At 50.7% G+C, this 20,621-nt stretch overlaps 7 protein-coding genes across 7 annotated transcripts; 4 read left to right on the top strand and 3 right to left on the bottom strand.

Moving 5' to 3' along the window:
* Positions 1-80: 80 nt before the first annotated feature.
* V1518DRAFT_376519 (glycoside hydrolase superfamily) lies at positions 81-1,553 on the bottom strand (the record flags this gene model as incomplete). Its single annotated transcript, XM_066901546.1, has 1 exon — positions 81-1,553. One exon carries the CDS (start codon positions 1,551-1,553, stop codon positions 81-83), a length of 1,473 nt encoding a protein of 490 aa, XP_066758028.1.
* A 260-nt stretch (positions 1,554-1,813) lies between these two features.
* Positions 1,814-3,475, bottom strand: V1518DRAFT_421511 (uncharacterized protein). Its single transcript, XM_066905242.1, has 2 exons — positions 2,468-3,475; positions 1,814-2,407 (listed from the first exon to the last, which is right to left on the bottom strand). The coding sequence occupies exons 1-2, from the start codon at positions 3,011-3,013 to the stop codon at positions 2,258-2,260; spliced, it is 696 nt and encodes a 231-aa protein (XP_066758027.1). The 5' UTR covers positions 3,014-3,475; the 3' UTR covers positions 1,814-2,257.
* A 2,049-nt stretch (positions 3,476-5,524) lies between these two features.
* On the top strand, positions 5,525-9,540 carry V1518DRAFT_407151 (NUC185 domain-containing protein; the record flags this gene model as incomplete). The annotated part of the gene is made up of 5 exons (XM_066901980.1): positions 5,525-5,757; positions 5,816-6,887; positions 6,935-8,545; positions 8,595-8,804; positions 8,854-9,540. The coding sequence occupies 5 exons, from the start codon at positions 5,525-5,527 to the stop codon at positions 9,538-9,540; spliced, it is 3,813 nt and encodes a 1,270-aa protein (XP_066758026.1).
* A 627-nt stretch (positions 9,541-10,167) lies between these two features.
* On the top strand, positions 10,168-13,896 carry V1518DRAFT_421502 (armadillo-type protein). Its single transcript, XM_066905241.1, has 4 exons — positions 10,168-10,365; positions 10,431-10,509; positions 10,565-11,901; positions 11,952-13,896. The coding sequence occupies exons 1-4, from the start codon at positions 10,276-10,278 to the stop codon at positions 13,578-13,580; spliced, it is 3,135 nt and encodes a 1,044-aa protein (XP_066758025.1). The 5' UTR covers positions 10,168-10,275; the 3' UTR covers positions 13,581-13,896.
* On the bottom strand, positions 13,738-15,555 carry V1518DRAFT_421500 (WD40-repeat-containing domain protein). Its single transcript, XM_066905240.1, has 3 exons — positions 15,168-15,555; positions 15,007-15,107; positions 13,738-14,944 (listed from the first exon to the last, which is right to left on the bottom strand). The coding sequence occupies exons 1-3, from the start codon at positions 15,319-15,321 to the stop codon at positions 14,060-14,062; spliced, it is 1,140 nt and encodes a 379-aa protein (XP_066758024.1). The 5' UTR covers positions 15,322-15,555; the 3' UTR covers positions 13,738-14,059.
* Positions 15,480-17,050, top strand: V1518DRAFT_421499 (dynein light intermediate chain-domain-containing protein). The gene is made up of 5 exons (XM_066905239.1): positions 15,480-15,606; positions 15,665-15,820; positions 15,876-16,115; positions 16,176-16,412; positions 16,465-17,050. Exons 1-5 carry the CDS (start codon positions 15,525-15,527, stop codon positions 16,911-16,913), a joined length of 1,164 nt encoding a protein of 387 aa, XP_066758023.1. The 5' UTR covers positions 15,480-15,524; the 3' UTR covers positions 16,914-17,050.
* A 14-nt stretch (positions 17,051-17,064) lies between these two features.
* Positions 17,065-20,219, top strand: V1518DRAFT_421495 (P-loop containing nucleoside triphosphate hydrolase protein). The gene is made up of 5 exons (XM_066905238.1): positions 17,065-17,158; positions 17,250-17,266; positions 17,374-17,434; positions 17,513-17,580; positions 17,637-20,219. Exons 1-5 carry the CDS (start codon positions 17,155-17,157, stop codon positions 20,013-20,015), a joined length of 2,529 nt encoding a protein of 842 aa, XP_066758022.1. The 5' UTR covers positions 17,065-17,154; the 3' UTR covers positions 20,016-20,219.
* Positions 20,220-20,621: the final 402 nt, after the last annotated feature.

The following is a 20,621-nucleotide window of genomic DNA, read 5'->3' as shown; positions in this document are numbered from 1 at the left end:
CTGCCCTGCCTCACTTTCACCATCACTGCATATGCTCACCTAACCACAGCACCGCAATTCACATCAAAACAGCAAGCAATCTAACGCTCTACACTCCTCCGGAACACGCTCACGCCCGCACTGAACCCGTGCTCGAACTCCCATACGTACTGCGACTGCCCCCGCGAGTCTATATGCTGCTGCAGTCGCGCAGACTTCAGGAAATCAATCTGGCCGATCACACTCTCGTCCATCTCCCAGTACTTGTAAGAGTCCATCCAACCCGTCCTGAAACCCTCCTCGAACCGCCAATGCTCCATGCTCTCGCCTCTCGCCGCTCCGTTCCAGTAACTAACGTGGCCCTGCGTCGTGTCCTGGCACTCCCTGCTGCCGTCCGTTGGCCGTCGCCCTGTGCGGGCTGGCAGGGGAATGCACCCAGTATCTACCATCTCGCGCAGATCCCACTCTCCTCCTCGGCCCTCCGCGAACTTATAAGTCCAGAAGAAGAATCCCGCCGTAGTGCGTGAATACAATTCCACCTGCGCATGACCGTACTGCTGTCTCAAGCGAGACCGGTCTCCCTCCGTCACCTGACTCCATGAGTCCCCAGGCAGCGTGCAGGAGAACTCACCCACTATCGTGTTTGTGTCCAGGTTGCTTTCGTTCTTGGCTTCCTCAACGTGCTGCGCTGGCGACTTCTTCGACGCGTCCGCGGTGAAGCATCTGTAGATATGCGTATCAACAAGAAGCCCTGACTTTCCCTTGACGAACTCCTGGTACCTCGGGCGATCCCACGCGTCCGAGATATACACTCGCTGTGTCCGATCTACCCGCCGAATCGCCGCCGCCGCGCTGCAGTAGTATTTATCCATTTTCGCGTCCCAGCTTGCCTCGTTGACAAGTTGAATCCCGATAACATTGGCGAAATTCTTGGCTTCGTTGGCGATATACTCGACCGCGCCCACGGCAAGCTCGATGTACGCATCCGTGTCGAAGAAGTTGCCACCCTTGCACACGCCCGAGTGTGAATCTGGATTCGCGCCGCCAGGCACGCCGTGCAGGTCTATCAACACCCCAATTCCAAACTCCGCTGCCGTCCGCAGCATATTCGTGAAGTGTCCCCACGCGTTGCGGTACACATACGCTACACCCTGGTCATCAAACGGCGTACCTGAAACGAAGCCACCGCCCGCAATGATCCAGTAGCCCAGCGGCACACGCACGCTCGACACATGGTGGTCCGCAAGCCACTTGAAATCCTCCCGCGTTATGAAGCTGTCGTAATGCGACTCCCACTTCTTTCTCGCCTCCTCGGCTCCAAGCTTCTGAATCGTGCTGGTCACAGCTGTATACTCGCTGTCGTCCGCACCGTCCGGCACCGCGGAATACATATACGGCGCAATCCACTTCTCAAGAATAAACCACCCTCCAAGATTCACCCCGACGTGAAGACGTGTCTTGTATATATCCGCGATCGACGGCGGAAAACCGGGGAACGGCACCGCTGGCGCGTCGTAACGGCTCGTCAGTGCTGAGTGCGACGAGTGCACAAGGTCCTTCAAATGAAGCACCATGTTCGAGAGTCCCTGGTCTCAAGTAATTGAGCTTCGTCGGAGATCAACAACAATCTGCCGGTCGTCGCGTTCTTGTACTGCTTGGCTTTGCTGGACAGCTTGATCGCGTACGTCATGGCCCCGATCTTCGATTTCGTCGCCTACGTCATGCGTCCTGTGGCTTGTGCCGCCGCGTGTGGCATACATACTGTGTGGCGCACCGCTTGCCGCCTAAAATTAGTGAGCGTGTTGTGTATATACTTAACCTCATCCTACTACAGCGTGCTCTGTGCAGTGAGCGCAGCTGACTGATTGCCTCTCCATAAGTCACGGTACGATACACATCTCAGGACATGGTGGCATATGGTGATGTGCAACAAATAGCAGTCATTTGAAGTCTGAACTGCCCAGTTTCTTAAGAATATCATGCACACATCAGGCGAAGCACGTCCATCTCCGCCTCTCTACAGCTGCGCCCGCCGCAACATCTCCCGCCGCTTGGGCTCTAAAACAAGGCAGATAGTACAGCAGCTCCTCCCACACCTGCATCTGCGCTGACTTGCGTCCAGACACGGTGCGGATCATAGACAGCTGATTAAGCACCGCCTCGACGTCCTGCTCTCGGAATCTGTCCTAATGAAAGCTATTCACCTGGGAATCTCTATTCAGCGGCTCGTCCTAGCGCAGTGGCTTTGCCCTGTTGCATCTCCTCCTGTAGTGGCATATCACACGGCTACTTGCTCGCCGTCTCTGCACGCGGTCCCTACGCAGCTCTGGACAAGGCGGCTCGTCTCTAATTCGCAGGTTTGTACTACATCCTTCGCTGTTACACAATGCATTCCACGCGACTCGCGCTTCACTCTCGCGCAACTGTAGTGAGTCCCGCAGGCTGTTGCTACTTGTCATGCTTATATTGTGGGGCTTATATTGTTCAGTCTGAGCCGTGTCTCCAGACAAATGCACCGGCACTGACACGCAGCTGTGTGAGACAGGCACGCTTCGGATATTGGAGAATCTCCGCTTCTTATAGCTATCCTGAGCATCCCCTGCGGTGCTGCTAGTCTCGTCGATGTCGGAGGTGCAAGAGGTTTCACGTGCGAGTCACACAGCCTCTTGCTGACGTTACTGCTTCGAACGGAACAGCCGCTGGTGTAGAACGCGCACGACTTGAAATACCCCGTGAATTTCCTGCCACTGCTGGGGTCTATAAACTCTGTGCGGGGAAATGCTTGAGATGTTTGACATCGCGAGCCGTTGCACGTATTGCCAGTACTCGAGTTCGCTATGGTCGGTATGGTGAGCGCGAGTCGGCCGGCAATTGTTGCTCCTACTTCCTCCCGGCATCTCTCTGTGATTACGCACACCCCGGTCGTAAATATCCGCCATAACAAGTACCGCGAGCAGTACTTTTGTTGGGACTGATTCGTGTCTCGGGCGTTTGATATATGAATATAGTCATACCGTGAGCTTGTAGGAACCATATGCCAGTGCGGACTGCTTGGCCTTGAGACAGCACAGGTTGTTGAGTTTCGTGCTGGTGTTCCTGTATATCTGCCCGACAATCTCCGTCAGCTTGGGGGCCTTGGCGTCCTGGGCTTCAAAGCTGCCGCTTACAGACGCATGCAACTGCCCTTCAAAACTGGTGTTCGCGGAATAACGCGATGTCCAGTCGCTTGGCAATATAGGAACTGCCAGAGGAAGCAGCAGCAGCGATTTTCGAATGCCGATTTTCTGGAGCAGAAGGAGCAGAAACGCTCAATCTCTGCTCCTCCGGGATCCTGCGCACTGCAAGCAGTCTCGTCCATGTCGTCCACGCAGATTCGTTCATCGAGAAATTGCCTGGCATTGTTGTGCATCCAAGCCTCATCTCATGTTTCCTGGCACTCTCAGTCTTGCTCTCTTGTCGCAACATTCGACACTTTGCGCCTTGGCGCATTCTTGGAATCAAACAGGTCGCCGCCGTAAATATCAGCAATAGACATCTCTGCAAGTCACATCCTGGCCATCTTGGTGTCCTTTTCATCATGGTATTTGTATTTATATGCACCAGCAGTAACAGTATTTGCACCGTACATCGGCGTGAATTCATCTCCCTTACGCGTACGCACGCGTTGTTGAGCGCCGTGTTCGCATTGGTGATCACGTTCCAACCAGCTCCAGTCGCATGCGACCCTTCTGCACCTGCTGCTGTCGTAGTAGCACACTTCTTGCCGTTCCGCGGATATTCTGAGTGATTACTTGTGAAGGAGCGCCAATCTGAGAATCATTCCTAGATGGAGCACTGGGTACTACCAGCCAAGACAAAGAGAGGCTCGGGCAACTAATTGGCTCTCTCATCCAGTCAGAGTTCATGCTGTGATTCATTCTACCCTCAGATAGGATAGCTGGTTAGGAATTAGGCTCCAAAATAATCCTGGAACAATGGTAGTTATAATGCCATTCAGCGTCGGAGTCATAACAACAGAATTAAGGTGCCACGTAAGTCTCTCAAGAAGAGCGGACGCCATGCTCTAGGCGTGAGTACCGCAGCCTCAGGTGACCCTACCTGTGGCCGTGGATGTCCGGATTGAGTAGGCGTGCAACACTACTGAGCCTGTATCTTAGCGCATTACTAGCCGCCATACTCTGCGCAACTCTGGCTGTCTCAAAGAGACCAAGCAAACAGAGCTCCCGCCTGCACACGTAAACTGTCGCCCAAGGGTGTGTCCTACCGGGCTAAACGAATACGCCGCACAGACAGCTCGGGCAAGAAGTGGTACAGCTCGTTCAGAACAGAGACGTCCGTTTTTGGCGGATAGTGCTTAGATTGTAGAGTATTTCTCTGCTTTCCTTCTTTTCTCGCGAGATCGGCATCATAGAGATCAAGATCGACTTCGAGTTCATCAAGTCATTTGCGGATAAGCGACGGAGCGACGACTGCAAATATGTTCTTCGAATCTGACTTTGGCTTGAAAGATACCTCAAACACAACAAACCTGTCGTCTAGATCGACCTTAGACAGCTCTGGCTTGAAGATCTCTGCTTTCTCAGCTCAAAGTTCAGATTACTACAAGCTTGTTAGGCTTACCTTAAAGTCGAAGACTCTCCAACCTATGGTATGGTGCGGGACGCTGAAACACACTGTCGGAAATCTCGGGAAGGACACTTAGCTGCTTGGAAGGCGGACTCACCTATGCCAACCGTTGCGGAAGTACAAGAAGCTCAGCTTGTTGGCGCAAATCTCCGATAGCACGCCCTGCTGGGGCTATATGGCGGAAATGCCTGGAAGCGGGTTCCGACAATGTTCAGGTTCTTATTGCGCACCGGAATCAGAAAACTTGAGCTGTACTTTTGCTAGTTCGATGACTTCTTGCATCATCTCTCTCTGTGCGCTCGAGTGGGTCAGCTGATTTCACTTGCTCTGGTCTAGCTCTCCAGTAGTATGCACGTCTCCATCCTCATCTCGCGTGACAAGACGCCCGCTGCGTGTCTTTGCTGCTGTTATAAAAGTGTCGAACACGCCGGCGCTATCAAACTCCTTGTGCAGCGCGCTTACTTTCGCAGACAGGCCACCTAGAAAACATGCACTTGGTACCCTGGTACTGGAAAATTCCCATTTCGCTGCACCAGAGATGCAATGCGCATATCAGTTCTGACATTTTTCTTCAAGGCGAGTGTAAATGAAGGGAATCAAACTCCGTTAGTCTAGCGATGTGGATAGTCAATGATATATACGCGGTAAGCAGCGTACGTGGAAGTCTCACCAATAGCGGCTCTCTTTGCATCCCTTCACAGAATACCACTGACTGTGCACAGTGCTGTCGCAAATAGAGAGGGACTTATTTCGCGTCGCAACTGCGTAGATCTACGGTACTTTGCGTACTGGACGCACGAACAAACGGAGCCGCACGTAGTTCGTTCAGCTCTAACAGCCCAAAATTGCCCAACTGACACGCAAGAACTAAGGAAGATCCGAGGAGAAGCTACTTCTCTGATCTTAAACATCGTGAATCATGGCCCTGGATTTTGTCGAGAACGGCTTTTTTGCGCAGATTCGGGAATCTGCGAAGCAGTTGGAGGGCGATGTGTTGCGCCACAAGCTCAAAGATATTGACGACAGTGAGACCGCGGGGTACGCAGCTGCAACGCCTGCGGCGTCGCAAGATGATTTAGTCCAGGAACTCGAAGAGATTTTTCTGAAGCCGCCGCGGTCATTTTCAAAGCAATGGCTTGAGAGGCTGCAAGAGTGGGTTGACCTGTGATGTCCTTGATGACCTGCTTATGATACTGACCCCGTTACGCAGACCGCCAATAGTCTCGTTCGAGCCTATGTACAAGGAGCTTTACAGTATTCCACCCAGTCTCACACGCACATCTACAAGATTTATCAGGGCGGGAATAAATGGTGAAATCGTCGGCTCGGAGGAGTACACCAGCTCTAGCTCTCTGGCAGATGCGAACGCAAAGAACTCGAGTTCATTCGCACGACTACCCTCATCGAAGTCCGATTTCGTGTTGGGAAAGTCCGGGTTTATGCCGTTTACTCCTGGTGGACTGGATAAAATCCAGGCTGGTTCGTCACGGGTCGAGATCGGCAATGGAGGCATCGTCAAGCGCGATGAGAACGGCTTGCTTAACACTGCCCCCGGACTTCCTCGGGGAATGACACTTACTGCCGGTAATGACGTCACGGAGTCTCTTGCGCAGCTAGAAACGTCATATGAAACGAACAACGAAGATCTTGAACAAGAGCCGGCTCAGGTCGCTCCAATACGTGCTGTCACCACTGCGGCTACAAGAACTGTGCTGGTTAACGAGAAGGTCGACAGAGATCTCATTGATACTCTTCTACCGACTGAGAATATTAGGTCGCTATTCGATATGCCTTTTGGAAATGCGGCTAGGTCGACGATGCGAGGCAAGGAGTGGGCACACGTGGTCGACATCAACACAGACATCGTCAATTTCCATGAGCTTGTGCCTCATATGGCACGAGTATGGCCGTTCGAACTTGATAATTTCCAAAAGGAAGCGGTGTATCATCTTGAACAAGGCGACAGTGTATTCGTGGCAGCACACACCTCCGCGGGCAAAACTGTTGTCGCCGAGTATGCCATCGCAATGGCAAACAGAAACATGACGAAAGCCATCTACACATCGCCAATCAAAGCATTGAGTAACCAGAAATTTCGGGACTTCAAGCAAATTTTCGACGAGGTCGGCATTCTCACTGGTGACGTGCAAATCAACCCGCAAGCGAGTTGCGTCATCATGACTACAGAGATCTTGAGAAGTATGCTCTATAAAGGGGCGGACTTGATTCGTGATGTCGAGTTTGTGATTTTCGATGAAGTGCATTACGTCAATGATTCAGAGGTGAGTTACGATTTCCGGTCGAGTCGTCCGAAGCTGACAATTTTTAGCGCGGTGTTGTGTGGGAAGAAGTCATTATTATGCTACCAGAGCACGTAAAGCTTATCTTGCTTTCTGCCACGGTCCCGAATACATACGAGTTTGCCAGTTGGGTTGGCCGCACAAAGAAGAAAGATATCTACGTTATTTCTACTCCTAAGCGACCGGTTCCGCTTGAGCACCATCTGTGGGCTAGTAACAAGATGTTCAAAATTGTGGATTCCAGCAAAAAATTTTTAACAGAAGGCTGGAACGAGGCGAAAGATGCGGTTAATCCAGTGAAGGAATTTACAGCCTCTCAAAACAATGGCGGAAGTCGCGGCGGCCGTGGTGGGGCCAACCGCGGTGGCAGTCGAGGCGGTAATGCGCAGCAACCTGGCAGGGGTGGACGCGGCGGCGCTATGACGAATCGTAGCCGTGGCGGCGGTTTTTTGAACAACAAAGGCGGCTTCAAGACTAATAATTCCTTTGACCGAAATATGTGGGTGCGACTTGTTCAGACCATGGCTAAGGAAAAGCTGCAACCAATGGTTATTTTCGTGTTTTCAAAGAGACGATGCGAGGAATATGCAGATTCGTTGTCGGGCGTTGATTATTGCAATGCTAGTGACAAGGCGCAGGTCCGCATTTTCATAGATAGTGCAGTGAATCGGCTGAAGAAGGAAGATCAGACGTTGCCGCAGATTTTACGAATGCGAGAACTTCTTTCTCGCGGAATTGCGGTACATCATGGAGGACTTTTGCCAATCGTCAAGGAAGTGGTAGAGATTCTATTTGCGAAGTCTCTTGTGAAGGTGTTGTTCGCGACAGAAACATTTGCGATGGGATTGAACTTACCGACGAGAACCGTCGTATTTGCAGGCATTCGCAAGCATGACGGCAGGGCATTCAGAGACTTGCTGCCAGGCGAGTATACGCAGATGGCGGGACGGGCAGGTCGCCGTGGTCTTGATACAATCGGAACTGTTATTATCGCTGTTGCTGGTGATCAGGTTCCGGATATTGCAGCTTTGAACAAAATGATTCTCGGACCGCCGACAAAGCTGCAGAGTCAGTTCAGACTGACCTACAATATGATTTTGAATCTTCTACGCGTGGAGGCATTGAAAGTGGAAGAGATGATCAAGCGGTCCTTTAGTGAGAATGCGACTCAGAGCATGGTACCAGAGCACGAGGAGATCATGAAGGCAACTGAAGCGAATTTGCGCAACTTCAAACGTGAAAGTTGCGATATTTGCGATGTCGATTTACAAACCTGTCACGACGCTTTAATTGAATCACGCCAACTGTTCACATCTATGATCCTGAAAGCATGCGAGACCACATATGGACGGCAGATGCTGACAAACAAACGACTGGCTGTGATTCAAACTGAAGACTCGTCGCGGTCTCTTGGTATTATCGTTGGTGTCAACTGGCAGAATCAGACTATGCATTGCTACGCAATCTTACCCAGCGGAAGCGGCAAGTTCAAGCAGCGTAATCAAAAGGAGAGTGCAGACATTGTACCATACGATTCTCTGATTGCAGGGGTATTGGGCAAATTCAAGCTCAACGGCGTCCTGGTCGAGCGGACTATTCCGATTGCAGATGTTGAATGCATTTGCCGTGCGACTGCTAGTGTATGATACTCACGTTTCTTGTAGTGTTGATATCGACTAACAAAATTAGGTCAACCTGTCGGGATTGCAGCGGAAGAACAAGGCAGATATTGAAGCGTTGCGACATTTCTTACTGTCATGTACTGGCGAGGCATCTTTTGAAGTTGACTGGAGCAAGTTCAAGAATTATCAATTTATCGAAGTTTTGAATAAGCGAACGGCACTGCGCCAGCAGCTTCTGCAATCACAATGCCTGAAATGTCCGAATTTCATCAAGCATGTAAGTGGACGAGTCTGTCGTATTTATGGATAGTCTAACGACGAATTAGTTCACTCTGATTCACGAGGAAACGCTGCTGAAGAACAACATCGCCGAATTGAAGAAGGCGATTTCGGATCAGAATCTAGAGTTACTACCCGACTATGAGCAGCGTGTAGAGGTTCTGAAAGAGCTTGGATTTGTGGACGATCAGCTGAATGTGGGACTCAAAGGGCGTGTGGCATGCGAGATCAACTCCGGACATGAATTGATTCTCACTGAGTTGATTCTCGAGAATTTCTTGGCTGAGTATGAGCCTGAGGAAATCGTCGCACTACTGTCATGCTTCGTTTTCCAGGAGAAGTCTACCGTGGAACCTACAGTCATCACGCCTCGTCTAGAAGAAGGTAAGGCGAAGATCTTGGCGATCGCAGCTCGAGTGAACGACGTGCAGAACAGCCATCAAGTGGTCGCGTACGACAGCAGTCTTTTCGATCCTGAAACTGCACATCAGCGATTTGGTCTCATGGAAGTTGTCTACGAATGGGCTCGCGGTATGCCGTTTAACCAGATCACCGACCTGACTGATATTCTCGAGGGAACTATTGTGAGAGTCATTACGCGTCTTGATGAGGTCTGCAGAGAGGTAAGAGGTGCGGCACGCATTGTTGGCGATCCGACGCTGCATTCGAAGATGGAACTCTCCCAGGAGAAGATCAAGCGAGACATCGTGTTCTCCACAAGCTTGTATTTATAGGGATATTCATCGGCAGTGGCACGCTATATAGTTAATGACATGCTAATGAGCTACGAGCCTGTTAGTCTTGCTTGCTGTTTCCAACAGGAATCTTTTCCTTGTTCATACACACTCAAACTCGGCGGCTTGCAATAGGGGTCTGATGGGCATTCTATCCAGCAGGTGCCCACAAGGATCTGACAGTTCAAACATCACAGCAAATGCGGACACATGAAAAATGCACCGCCTAAACCATGAGACATCAAACGCGGCTAAGACGAGTAGACCGGCGTGGCTTGGTAAGAGGCCGCTTTGGACTGGCAGCAGAGCTGGGAACTGGGAACGCCGTGCGCGAGCGATCGTTACGCGTTGTCCAGGGGCAGAGCTGTTTTAACGCACAGCTACTAACAAATTCTCCGTACAACCACAGGCTTCAAAAGCTGGCCGTTCAACAGGATAGCGCAAGAAGCTGCCGTATAAATATCACTGATGCGCAAGAACTCGAATTCTTATAGTTCTAGCAATATCAAACCTGCAGCTTTAGGGGAGAAATTTTGATGCTGCAGGCTTGAGAGTCACAGATCACAGCGCCATCACAAGCAAAGTTTACAGGGTTTTGCTTTGCAGATTCTTCTGTGAGCCAGGGCTAACTGCTCAGGACCAGTCCTCGAAATATCCCGTATTCAACACCGCAACCTCGCCTACGACTTCGGTGGCACGCGGGTTGTGCTGATCGACAAATTTAAAAAACTGAGTATGGACGTGAACGGGTTACACCAGTGTTTCGCGTCGACGCTGGACGTGAATCCGAACATTCGGCGACAGGCTGAGCTGCAGCTGAGCGAGGTACAGAAACGAATGCGCAATATCGCAATTTTTGCGGTGCAGCTGCTCACAGAGCGGAAATTTAGGCAAGCAAGGCCCCGGGGTTTATCATCGCCTGTCTCGATATCGTGCAAGCTCAGCCATCGAGCAGTGTTCAAGTCTCTGGTGAGTTTACCCAAGTCTCCCGCGTGGTTAGCCTAACTCAGATTTTCCACCATAGCTGCTGTGTACCTGAAGAACAAGGTTGCGCGAAACTGGGAATTTGACGAGTATCCGAACGCAGTGGCTATCAATGAAGCGGAGAAGCCGGCATTCAGGGAACGTCTGATTCCTGCGATCATTAGTGCTCATCAGCAGACTCGACAGCATCTTCAATCCATTTTGAACAAAGTGGTTGGATACGACTACCCGCAAAAATGGCCTTCATTTCTCGAGCATACATTACAGCTACTGAACTCACCAGACCCGCAGCACATCTACGCTGGCCTCGTCTGTCTCAGCGAGCTCTGCAAGGCGTACAGGTGGCGTAACCACGAAGCGCGGGGCGATTTTGAAAAAGTCATACAAGGCGCGTTCCCGCTCGCTCTGCAGGTTGGCAACCGACTGTTGACGGAAAACAATGAAATGGCAGGCGAAATGATGCGCTTGGTCTTGAAGTGTTACCGTGCAGCTATTGCGATCGAGCTTTCTCCAGTACTACGTGCCCAGGACACATTAGTTGCTTGGGGAAATCTCATGTTGCAGGTTGTCGGTAAAGATCTACCCGCTGATAGCGTTCCCGAAGACGAAGAAGATCGAGAGGACTGTCCTTGGTGGAAAGCTAAAAAATGGGCGTACCGAAATTTGAATCGCTTGTTCGTGAAGTACGGCGTGCCAACTAGCTCTAGTCCAGACACGAACGACGAAGCCGACATGTTTGCCGCAGCATTTGCCGAGAACTTCGCTCCCCAGATTCTGAACGCCTATTTGCGCCAGATCGATATGTGGGTTGGCAAGACCTTGTGGCTCAGTCAGCCTGCGGTCAACAGCATGCTCGAATACTTAGACCAGTCCGTACGGGTTAAGTCGACGTGGACTATCTTGAAAACACACGTTGAGAGTCTGGTGTCACAGGTTGTGTTTCCGTTGCTATGCTTGACACAGGGGGATCTCGACAATTTTGAGAACGAACCAGTGGAGTACATCCACAAGCGGATAGACTATTTCGAGCAATCTCCTACAGCTGATATTTCCGCGACAAATTTCTTTGTCTCGCTAGTGGAGCACCGGCGAAAGCTGACGTTCAACCCTGTGTTAGCATTTATTAACGGTGTAATCGTCGAACAGCAGCAGAACAACCTGGATGAAGCGCATGCTATTCGGAAAGAAGGCGCGCTACGAATGATTACGTCGATTGCACACGTCATTCTTGGCAAGAAGAGTCCAGTAGCTGGAATCATGGAGTCTTTCTTCGTGACATATGTGTTCCCAGACTTCCAGAGTCCTTATGGATTCCTTCGTGTCCGCGCCTGTGAGTTGGTGAACAGATTTAGTGAGGCGGAGTTTAAGGACCCGAATGTGAGTTAGCTGTTTGTTTGGCAGCAGCTGAGGTTATTAACGGCATGCAGAACATCAGCTTCATCTACAACAGCGTTGTCGCCTGCCTGAACGATCAGTATTTGCCTGTTCAAGTTGAGGCTGCACTTGCGCTGCAAGGCCTTGCGCAGCACGAATCGATCAAGGAAGCCATTTCAGCAAATATCAAGACCATTATGGGCAAGTTTATGGAGCTCACAAAGAAGATCGACATCGATTCACTCATCAGCGTTATGGAAGAATTTGTGGACATGTTCTCCAAGGAATTGGCGCCGTTCGCCGTTGAGCTTGCCGAGCAACTGCGAGACCAGTTCTTGCGACTGTTGAGTGAAGTGCTCGAAAAGCAGAACACTGAGCCTGAAAACTTCGACGACAGTATGTTGTATCCGGACTACGACGACAAAGCGATGGCGGCGCTCGGTATTGTGAACACCATGACAACACTGCTTATGAACCTGGATCATTCGCCAGAAACTGTGATGCAGGTCGAGCCTTGCATTTTTCCTGTAATCGGTGCGATCCTTGAGAGCGGACAGACTGATATGTACACCGAAGCGTTCGATCTGATTGATTCGTCAAGCTACGGAATGAAGCGTATTTCACCGAGCATGTGGTCACTATTTGGTGTATTGCATCAAGCATTCAAGACTACGGCTGCGGACTACTTTGACGAGCTTTTACCTGCATTTGAAAATTATGTGCTATACGGCGCTGAGGAGATGAAGACAAACCCTACACATATTAATATGTTTATTGATATCATCAACACAGTTTACGAGAAGACCGATACATATGGCATTAATGATCGGATTAGTGCTGGTAGGCTAGTACAGACGATGCTGATAAATCTGCGCGGTGTTCTGGATGAGTATATTTCATATTTCATCGGAGTCGCTATGAGCAGACTTGGCGACAGTGCGTGCCAATCCGAGCCGAAGTATTTGGTGAGCCTGCTAGAGATAGTGATCTGCTGCATTTATTACAACCCCACTGTGGCGTTCCAGATATTAGAGGAGCGGAGAGAGACTGTACAGTTTTTCAACGTGTGGTTTACGAACATTTCGCGATTTACCTATGTGCATGATAAGAAGTTGTCGATTTTGGCGATTGTTACTGTGCTTTCACACTCCGACGAGGAGATTCCTGCGTCGATCCGACCGGGTCTTCCTCAAATCGTACATGGACTTGTGGAGCTACAGAAGACGCTGCCCGAGGCTCTAAAGAAGCGAAGCGACGCACAGCAGTTTGACGATGAGGAAACTCATTATGATGACTCTGGGTTCCTAAACACCGGCGATTGGGACGACGAAGAGGACGATGACGCCGACAATGCAGATGCGGACGTCCAAGAGTTTGAGGGCGGTTTATCATACATGGACTATCTTAACAAGGAAGCCGCCCGGATGGCCGAAAAAGATGGCGAGCATGCATATTCGGACGCTTTTCTCTTGGATCAGGATAGCGACGAGATGTACCAAACGATTCTCGACTCGGTTAACGTCAATATCGCGTTCAAGGATATGCTGCATCGGAATCCGGCAAGACAAGAGATCTTTGCTGGATTTCAGCAAGAGGAGCGTGCTATCGTCGATTCTGTGCTGCAACAAGCATATGCTGATGAGCAAGCTCTACAGGCGCAACAGCAGCAACCGGCAGCTTAAAGTTACTCTTGATTGGACTCTCGCTCGTCTGCATATTTACGCATTTTGGGAAACAGGAAGTTTCTGTTGTGAAGTTGAGTTTTTTTCCGCTCTGCTTTGAGTTGGGTTGTCACCGCTCAGCCTTGCAATTGCTTTCGCAACATTGTCCTCTGAATCGGTTAGAGGATATCATTCAGATCTGTTTATAATCTTTGTTCAGTTCTTCTATGTTCTTGTCCTCTGTTTGTATGTAGTTATATGGAATGAATGAATGACCGAATGAATGCAAATTTAGATGTGAATTCAAAGTGATTACCCTGAGAGGATCAAAGCGGACCTCTTGAATAAATCCCATGCAACCAAAAGCGCAGTGAGACAAATCGACTGACTATCGAGAAAGCGTACAACTGCGACCAAGCTAAGACAGCGCAACTCGAGCCAAAGCCAAGGACAATAAGTACATAAAATTATATAATACAAACTCCCTTGGGCGCGCAAGATTATAGATCATCAAAAGTGCGCCAGCTGGTTCGAACAAGTTCCCATTGTTCGCTAGGCCCATCATTCAGTGCTCCGATGCTGTTGGGGCCCACAGGCGAATCGTTTCCACTCGGCGAGGACTTTCGCCGAGTGCCGACATCGGGCTTCTCTTGGATCGCGTACTTTTCCAAAAGGCCCTCGAAGGTCCAAATGATGATAATTGCGTCGTCAGATGCCCAGCCGAGAATGCCGCGTCCGATTCGTTGATCGGATATCCTGGTAGAAACAAAACTCCATTCGCCGGAGAAGTACCGGGGAAGCAGAGGAACTTTTGACAAGATATGCCGCCGGTTAGATGACTCTGAAAGTGGTGACGTGTCAAACACGTGCAATGTATCCTTATCCGAGAGTAATGCAAGCCTCTTGGATGATGGCGAAAAGGAGAGGGAGTGGATCACTGCGCGATCTATGCCACGGCGGAACTCATGTACTAACGCTGTGTTAGCGGTAGAATGGATTCGAATAATCGTACCGGTCTCCGACGCAGATGCGATCAATGAGCCGTCGTGCGAGATTGCAAGACACTTTATTTTTCCCTTGTGTGCACGTACGATCGATATCAGGTTTCGGTCGTGTCCTTGCGGCGATAGATCAACGATCTGGACTTGGCCTTCGGTCAAACCAGGAAAAACGAGCTTGTTGTTCTGCATCGCGCAGATGCCGTTGGGGTTGTCGACGGTCTCGTAGACAGATAGGCGGACGGGTGGTGAAGAGAATACGTAAACATATATTTTGCTTTTGAGGCAGACGACAATTCGCGTTCGTGAGAGGAGGACCTGGAGAACGGGGGAGAGGAATTCGAGAGAGAGTGCGGCGATATTTTTCAAGTCATCCCAGATGATCACCTGAAGTCCGCGGTTAGCACCCAACTAGTAACTGACAGATAAACACACATTAATGTTCATACTTTGTTTTGAGGGTACTTGGGCGACCGCCCGCCGCCGACTAGAGCTAGGTAGTTTGTTCTGTGGAGCATCTGCACGATTCCGATTCCGCCGTCGGAGAAATCTATATTTCAGATCAGTTCACGTTCTGTGATGAACGAATCGCTTCTTGAAGTAGTCATACCTCGTCTAACTCGGCGCTCCATCGGATCGGTGTTGTAAACCTGGAAACCACGTTCATGGCCGACGGCAAAGCACTCTTGATCCTGGTTGAACGCCGCGCAGAGCAGCCGCGCACGGGTTGTTGATTTTGAGTTCAAAGGTTTGTGGACGTTCATTATACCGCTGCCACAAGAGAGAGGAGTCGATAAGGAATGACAGAGTGAAGGGTGAATCTGCGACGGTGGAGATGCTGAGGTTGCGAGAAGAGTTGGGTGCGACAGGGAGGCAGTACGGTGGTTGGCATCCGGTTGGGAGAATCAACAAACACGGCGCGTCGCCGTAGTCAACGACTTGCTGCAGCGAGAACTGAGGGCATGAAATGCAGACAGACATATGGACTTCGCTGTTGGCGTCTGCGGTAAATGATAAAGTGGTACCAGAGCGCTGTTTGCTTGTCACAGGTACGACACAATGAGTTCGTCTTGAGAGTCACGAGCGTCTAACAATCGAGCTCACTAGGCGGATCGACCGACACGCAGAACGCATATCTACAGCAATTTGTCTCGTCTGCTGCTGGAACGCGTTATACTGTGCGAGCATCTATATCCCCCTCTGGAGTGGCATCGTTTGCGCTGGGATATGCATACTATGATCTCATGGACCGAGAACAGGACGGTCAGTCGACACCGTGTCGTAAGCAGCCAAAATAGTAGCTAACCAGTACATTTAGAGCTCTTACTTCGATTGCACATATATACATTTCCGGGTCCTCAGCCAGAGTACTCACGATTAGTTGTTGATCTGCTGAGTCGGCACGACGTCTTGCTCGAAGACGTGCTTCTAGTCGTTCTACTTGACTGGAACGAGCCGCGACGATGGCTGCGTGATCTTGCGCGGACTATTTTATTCTTAAAGAACCAGATATTTCCAGAGCTGCCTTTAGACGAATATTCTCACGGGATAAAAAAAGGCAAGTGTCAGGAAATCAGGTTCATATCCACGTCATGGTCGTTCTAATCATTACTTGCAGCTGCGGAGCGGTATAAGCTACTGTCGAGCACGTCGTTCAGAAGCGAGCTAGGACATGGGCTGAGTCTCAACGTGGATGTTCCTCTGGGAACGGGAGAATACGATGCGCCACTGGGTGTTGATATGCTGGTGGCGGTCATGAATTCCGAGCGGATCGATGTGCTCGAGCGACAGTTTGGTCGCAAGGACGACGAGTTTGATTTCATACAGCAGTTTTTGCGGACAGTTCTCTTGAAACGTAAAGGAGTTCTTAGGAATTCGTGAATGCGCAGAAGCTAACTGTCTCACAGATGGTGCATCACTCGTATATCTCTCATGCGACTCGAAAACGCCGTTCCAGCTCGTATACTACTTGCTCTCACCATCTCTAGGCTCCCAGAGCGCAATTACCAGCGCCGCTAAGTCCGTAATGCCTAATGTTATTGATCGCGACGCGATATTGATACCGTCTGGGTGGGATTCATGGTCTAAAATACTGCTCATACGGGACGATTTTGATGTGGAGGGAGTGTCGTCCGGATGGAGCAGTGAGGTGCTGAACAGCGACAGCAGTGCTTTTGCGGGTGAGGACGAAAATGAGGAGGGAACGGCTACGATCATAGAGGCATACGAAGACGTCGTGCACGCATTTGGAGGAGCGCGCAGAACTCAGGGGGAGGCAGAGGTGGTGCAACCGGCGGTGGACACGCAGGCGTTCCTGAAGGAGACGCTGGCGGAACAGAATAGCATTAAGGTATAATTGTCTGCAGCGCGGGGTTTGTGACGTTGATATCGTCGCCTGCGCCGCAAGGGCTAGGGCGCGTGCCTCAGTATGCGGTCAGGCTCAGGATTACGCCGTGCCCGCTTTATCATCAGCACCTTTTCCGTTTTTTTTTTCTCGTTGCTCCTTTCGCCGACTCCTCTCACGGTTCAGGATCCGCTTCCAGTTCCGCCTCCCTTAACCCCCCTTCTTCAATTTTTCGAACATCAAGTAGTTCATTATGGGTATGCTCCATGTCTTTTTGACGTTTGTCTACGTATTTGTGCGGCAAGCGAACGGCGCTGGTGTTCGCGACATGCTAATCTCCGCTCGCAGTTAACTTCACGGTCGACGTATGTTCGCCCTTGCGCATTCCTTGTCACTATTCGCCTGTCGCATTTCATCATATTGCGATGATCAGAAGAGGGCACGAGCAAATTCACTGACATGCATGATACAGCAAATCCGTGGTCTTATGGACAAGGTCACCAATGTGCGGAACATGTCTGTCATTGCCCATGGTTCGTGCTGTCTTTTTCCATTTAAATGCTGATCGTACATTTCTGCTTCTCGGAATATCAGCTGACTTTTTCTCTTAGTCGATCACGGGAAGTCCACCCTTACCGACTCCCTTGTTCAGCGCGCTGGTATCATTTCTGCCGCGAAGGTAAGCAACAGGTCATTTCGGCGATCGAGTGATTCCAATTCTAACCCGATGTACAGGCTGGTGAGGCCCGATTCACAGATACTCGTCAGGACGAGCAGGACCGTGGTATCACTATCAAGTCCACTGCCATCTCTCTTTTCGCTGAGATGACCGATGACGATGTCAAGGACATCAAGCAGAAGACTGCCGGCAACGAGTTCTTGATTAACCTTATTGATTCCCCTGGTCACGTTGACTTCTCATCTGAGGTTACCGCTGCTCTCCGTGTTACCGATGGTGCTCTTGTCGTCGTTGACTGCGTTGAGGGTGTCTGCGTGCAGACCGAGACTGTTTTGCGTCAGGCTCTTGGCGAGCGTATCAAGCCCGTTGTCATCATTAACAAGGTTGATCGCGCTCTTCTCGAGCTCCAAGTTTCTAAGGAGGATCTTTACCAGTCGTTCGCTCGTACCGTCGAGTCGGTCAACGTCATCATCTCTACCTATCTTGACAAGACCCTCGGTGATATTCAGGTCTACCCCGACCAGGGCACCGTCGCTTTTGGTTCTGGTCTCCATGGCTGGGCTTTCACTGTCCGTCAGTTTGCCGTCAAGTACTCAAAGAAGTTTGGTGTCGACCGCAATAAGATGATGGAGCGTCTGTGGGGCGACAACTACTTCAACCCCGCTACCAAGAAGTGGACCAAGAGCCCCACTGATGTTAAGGGTAAGCCCGTTGAGCGTGCGTTCAACGTCTTCATTCTGGATCCGATCTTCCGCATCTTCGACGCGATCATGAACTTCAAGAAGGACCAGATCCCTATGCTTTTGGAGAAGCTTGAGATCAACCTCAAGAGTGACGAGAAGGATCTTGAGGGCAAGGCTCTGCTCAAGGTCGTTATGCGCAAGTTCTTGCCTGCCGCGGATGCGCTTATGGAGATGATGGTTCTCCACCTTCCTTCGCCTGTCACCGCTCAGGCTTACCGTGCCGACCAGCTCTACGAAGGTCCCCCCGATGACGAGTGCGCCATTGCTATCCGCGACTGCGACCCCAAGGGTCCCCTTATGCTTTATGTCTCGAAGATGGTGCCAACTTCCGACAAGGGCCGTTTCTACGCTTTCGGCCGTGTCTTCGCTGGTACTGTCAAGTCCGGCATGAAGGTCCGCATCCAGGGCCCTAACTACACCCCGGGAAAGAAGGACGACCTGTTCATTAAGGCTATCCAGCGTACTGTTCTCATGATGGGCCGTTTCATCGAGCCCATTGATGACGTTCCCGCCGGTAACATTGTCGGTTTGGTTGGTGTTGACCAGTTCTTGCTCAAGTCTGGCACTCTTACTACCTCTGAGACTGCGCACAATTTGAAGGTCATGAAGTTCTCCGTCTCCCCCGTCGTCGAGGTCGCCGTTGAGGTCAAGAACGCCAACGATCTGCCTAAGCTCGTTGAGGGTCTTAAGCGTCTTTCTAAGTCTGACCCCTGCGTCGTCTGCAAGATCTCCGAGTCTGGCGAGCACATTGTTGCCGGTACCGGTGAGCTCCACTTGGAGATTTGCCTGAAGGATCTTGAAGAGGATCACGCTGGTATTCCCCTGAAGATCTCTCCCCCCGTCGTCGCTTACCGTGAGACCGTCTCCGCCGAGTCCCGGATGACTGCTCTGTCCAAGTCGCCCAACAAGCACAACCGTATCTTCGTTAAGGCGGAGCCTATGGACGAGGAGGTCAACCTTGCCATCGAATCCGGCAAGGTTTCGCCCCATGACGATTTCAAGGCGCGCGCTCGTGTCCTCGCTGATGAGTTCGGCTGGGATGTCACCGATGCTCGCAAGATCTGGTGTTTCGGTCCGGACCTCACGGGTGCCAACGTGGTCGTTGATCAGACTAAGGCTGTTCAGTACCTGAACGAAATCAAAGATTCTTGCGTTGCTGCGTTCCAGTGGGCTACCAAGGATGGTCCGATCTTTGGCGAGAACATGCGTGGTATCCGTATCAACATCCTCGACGTTGTTCTTCATGCTGATGCTATTCACCGCGGTGGCGGTCAGATCATGCCTACCATGCGTCGTGTTGTGTACGCTGCTACTCTGCTTGCGGAACCGCGCATCCAGGAGCCTGTTTTCTTGGTTGAGATTCAGTGCCCGGAGAACTCTATTGGCGGTATCTACAGTGTCTTGAACAAGAAACGTGGTCAGGTCCTGTCCGAGGAGCAGCGCCCAGGTACTCCTCTGTTCAACGTCAAGGCTTATCTGCCCGTCAATGAGTCCTTCGGTTTCAACGGCGAGCTGCGACAGGCCACCGGTGGCCAGGCGTTCCCCCAGATGGTGTTCGACCACTGGCAGACCATGAACGGCGATCCTCTGGATACCTCAAGCAAGCCTGGCCAGGTTGTCATCGAGGCGCGCAAGCGACATGGCATGAAGGAGAACGTCCCTGGTTACGAGGAATACTACGACAAGCTGTAAGTTGGGACTATGGGAAGAAAAAACTGATGATGTGCGGAATTGGGTTGTTGTTTCCAGAAGGTCTGGACCGGAGTCTGGGAGAAACGCTCCGATAATAAACTATATTCTAAGCACTTCTTTACATCAACGAAACTAGTGGAAGTCCATTCATTTGTATTTGTGATGTTGAGCCTGTTGAAATACAGAAATCTATTAATAGTAGAACGCTTCTCTAAAATCATCTTGGACTCCTTGTATTCGTAGGGAGTGCTCGTCCTAGTGCTTGATTGTGCTATATAGCCCGCACTCCCGCTGCTCAAGCAAATTGAAACTTCAGTTAAAACTTGAAAATTCTCGATATCCGATATCCGTCGGGTATCCAAAAAAATCAGCCCGGTGTCTGTCTGGGGCAAGCTCGTGCCGAGCAGAATTAAAGAAGATGGGGCACAATGATTTTCTTTGGAAGGGTCAAAAATAGAGAACGTTGTTTGGGTACGATAGAGTAGAGTCTTAGAGGCGCACAAACAATGCTATGCTAGATCGTCGGATATGCTGATGTAGAGAATGGACTACTGCAAGTTCGATGAAGTCGGGGCAGACGTGTGCCAGACGGAGTGTAGTCACACA

This window comes from Limtongia smithiae (genome assembly GCF_038497785.1).
Source record: "Limtongia smithiae strain NRRL Y-17922 unplaced genomic scaffold V1518scaffold_11, whole genome shotgun sequence".
Taxonomy (NCBI): Eukaryota; Fungi; Ascomycota; class Lipomycetes; order Lipomycetales; family Lipomycetaceae; genus Limtongia; species Limtongia smithiae.
Note: the sequence above shows the minus strand (reverse complement) of the source record. Positions and strands in the feature narration are given on the sequence as shown.

What these genes read in the sequence shown, in the direction of transcription:
- V1518DRAFT_421511 (XM_066905242.1), bottom strand. Translation starts at nt 3,013, where the DNA reads ATGGTTCCTACAAGCTCACGGTATGACTATATTCATATATCAAACGCC. An exon ending in GTCTGGAGACACGGCTCAGA is followed by an intron (nt 2,408 to 2,467) that starts CTGAACAATATA and finishes TGCGGGACTCAC; the next exon opens with TACAGTTGCGCGAGAGTGAA.
- V1518DRAFT_421502 (XM_066905241.1), top strand. Translation starts at nt 10,276, where the DNA reads ATGGACGTGAACGGGTTACACCAGTGTTTCGCGTCGACGCTGGACGTG. An exon ending in GAGCAGTGTTCAAGTCTCTG is followed by an intron (nt 10,510 to 10,564) that starts GTGAGTTTACCC and finishes TTTCCACCATAG; the next exon opens with CTGCTGTGTACCTGAAGAAC. An exon ending in CGGAGTTTAAGGACCCGAAT is followed by an intron (nt 11,902 to 11,951) that starts GTGAGTTAGCTG and finishes AACGGCATGCAG; the next exon opens with AACATCAGCTTCATCTACAA.
- V1518DRAFT_421500 (XM_066905240.1), bottom strand. Translation starts at nt 15,321, where the DNA reads ATGAACGTCCACAAACCTTTGAACTCAAAATCAACAACCCGTGCGCGG. An exon ending in GGAGCGCCGAGTTAGACGAG is followed by an intron (nt 15,108 to 15,167) that starts GTATGACTACTT and finishes TCTGAAATATAG; the next exon opens with ATTTCTCCGACGGCGGAATC. An exon ending in CCAAGTACCCTCAAAACAAA is followed by an intron (nt 14,945 to 15,006) that starts GTATGAACATTA and finishes CGCGGACTTCAG; the next exon opens with GTGATCATCTGGGATGACTT.
- V1518DRAFT_421499 (XM_066905239.1), top strand. Translation starts at nt 15,525, where the DNA reads ATGCAGACAGACATATGGACTTCGCTGTTGGCGTCTGCGGTAAATGAT. An exon ending in GCGCTGTTTGCTTGTCACAG is followed by an intron (nt 15,607 to 15,664) that starts GTACGACACAAT and finishes CGAGCTCACTAG; the next exon opens with GCGGATCGACCGACACGCAG. An exon ending in CATGGACCGAGAACAGGACG is followed by an intron (nt 15,821 to 15,875) that starts GTCAGTCGACAC and finishes CAGTACATTTAG; the next exon opens with AGCTCTTACTTCGATTGCAC.
- V1518DRAFT_421495 (XM_066905238.1), top strand. An exon ending in CATGTCTGTCATTGCCCATG is followed by an intron (nt 17,435 to 17,512) that starts GTTCGTGCTGTC and finishes TTTTTCTCTTAG; the next exon opens with TCGATCACGGGAAGTCCACC. An exon ending in GTATCATTTCTGCCGCGAAG is followed by an intron (nt 17,581 to 17,636) that starts GTAAGCAACAGG and finishes CCCGATGTACAG; the next exon opens with GCTGGTGAGGCCCGATTCAC.